Genomic DNA, 1,982 nt, shown 5'->3' with positions numbered 1-1,982 from the left:
CATCATCGTCCTGCTTCTCATCTTCCTCATCCTTTGCTTTATCAAGCGCAGCAAGGGTGGCAAGTACTCAGGTAACTCCTGACCCCAGGGCTCAGGGAGGATGGTCGCCGAGGGCCCCCGTTCATCCCTCCTGCGAGTTCTCCTTGGTCCCGGGGGCCCCTGGCAGGATGGGGTGGGCGTGTTGGGGGCAGGCAGGAGGCCTAAGGGGAGTTTCTGCGCACACCGGGGTGCGTGGTAGCCAGGCCCACGGGGGGCGAGCAGTTCACCCTTGAAGGCTCGTCGGTTCCTGAGAGCCGCTGAAACAGGGTGCTGTCAGCGTTCAGGGCCCAGAGGGACAGCCTCGCCGGCGTCCCCGCCTGGGGCGAGGCCCATTGCCCGGTGGAGGCTGGGCGGGAGGAGAAGCTGGGCCCTCTCTGTGTCTGCAGTGAAGGACAAGGAAGACACCCAGGCGGACTCGGAGGCCCGGCCCATGAAGGACGAAGCCTTCGGCGAGTACAGGTGAGCTGGGCGGGGGCAGGCGCCGATGGGCCGCCCAGCTGCTCACTTTCAGGCCTGACCCCATCTCTCTCTCTCTCCTTCGTGCTGCGGGGTGCCGGCAGGTCCCTGGAGAGGTAAGGCAGGGCGGGTGGGGAGATGCTGTTAGAGTGCAGGGCCGGGGGCCTCCCATGGCCGCCGTGTGCCCGGGAGTGCCACTGGCCCCTGCTTGCCAGGCCTCTGCGCTCCCCCGGCTCTCCGGCCCGGCAGCTCCCTATTTCAGGGAGAAGCCAGCGCTGACACTCAGCTCCCGGGCCTGCCTGTCCCCATCCCAGCCGCCACTCTCTGGGCTCTGCCGGGGCCACAGCGGTACAGGTACCCCTGCCCATCTCGTCTGCAGATGGGAGCCAGGCCCCGCGAGCCCCCCACCTCCCCCAGGATCCAGGGCATGCCCAAGCCTCGCCCCACTCGTGCTGTGCATGCCACCTGCCCTCCCGGCAGTGTGTCCAGGCTGAGGGCCTCTGCCCCGATACATTCAGAGCACACGGAAGACGGAAGACGGAAGACTGAAGACGAGCGGAACCCAGGCCCCTGGGGCTCTGCCCCGCCCCCAGCCAGGCCTCCTCTGCAGGCCAGCACCTGCCAGCTCCTGCTGGGCACTGCTGGGCAGCCTCCCACTCCCTTCTGCCCTCCCCCTGCAGTGACAACGAGGAGAAGGCCTTCGGCAGCAGCCAGCCATCCCTCAACGGAGACATCAAGCCCCTGGGCAGTGACGACAGCCTGGCCGACTACGGGGGCAGCGTGGACGTGCAGTTCAACGAGGACGGCTCCTTCATCGGCCAGTACAGTGGCAAGAAGGAGAAGGAGGCGGCGGGAGGCAACGACAGCTCAGGGGCCGCCTCCCCCATCAACCCTGCGGGGACCCTGGAGTAGCGGGGTCCAGCCAGCCCAGGGCCAGGCCGCAGCCGACTCAGAGGCCGAGACCCCCATCCGAGGCCTGTGCTGGGTCCCTGACCTTGGGACTGAGGCCCCTCCCTCTCTTCACCAGGCGGCGGCCCGGCCCTCTGATCCTGAGCCCGAGGGAGGCTTAAGTCGGGGGCAGAGAAGAGGAACTCACTGCCTCTAATCCCCTTCTGACTGCCTGGTCCCCACTTGATTGCCAAAACCCAGCTGTACCCCTTCTTGGGCACACACTGCTTTACTCCAGCTCGGGGGCCAATCACCCACACATCAGGAGCCTTCAGGTACTGCCTCGCCGGCCTTTGGGCAGAGAGAGGCTGCGGTCAGGGCAGAGGAAGCGGGGATGCTGCCTGGTGGGGTCTCCTCAGGGCCACGGCTGACACCTGCACCCCCAGCCATTTCTTGGCCAGCCTGGCTGGGACAGGGGACAGAACACAGTGTCCCCACCATCTGCTCCCTTTTCTTTGCCATCTCTGCTCCAACTGGGATGGGAGCCGGGCAGGCTGGCCGTGGGTGCAGGGGAGGCCATCTGGAGAGCCCAGAGTCCC

At 67.0% G+C, this 1,982-nt stretch overlaps 1 protein-coding gene across 1 annotated transcript in view; it reads left to right on the top strand.

Moving 5' to 3' along the window:
* L1CAM (L1 cell adhesion molecule) overlaps positions 1–1,976 on the top strand; it is a 14,198-nt gene extending 12,222 nt beyond the window's left edge. The window contains exons 25-28 of the mRNA XM_024755812.1: positions 3–71; positions 426–498; positions 600–611; positions 1,176–1,976. Coding sequence (XP_024611580.1) covers positions 3–71; positions 426–498; positions 600–611; positions 1,176–1,407 — 386 coding nt within the window. The 3' untranslated portion in view covers positions 1,408–1,976. The remainder of the gene's footprint in view (positions 1–2; positions 72–425; positions 499–599; positions 612–1,175) is intronic.
* The last annotated feature ends 6 nt before the right edge of the window (positions 1,977–1,982 follow it).

This window comes from Neophocaena asiaeorientalis, unplaced genomic scaffold (assembly GCF_003031525.2).
Source record: "Neophocaena asiaeorientalis asiaeorientalis breed wild unplaced genomic scaffold, Neophocaena_asiaeorientalis_V1.1 scaffold1004, whole genome shotgun sequence".
NCBI lineage: Eukaryota > Metazoa > Chordata > Mammalia > Artiodactyla > Phocoenidae > Neophocaena > Neophocaena asiaeorientalis.
The sequence above is the reverse complement of the archived record's forward strand: the minus strand, read 5'-3'. Positions and strand labels throughout refer to the sequence as shown.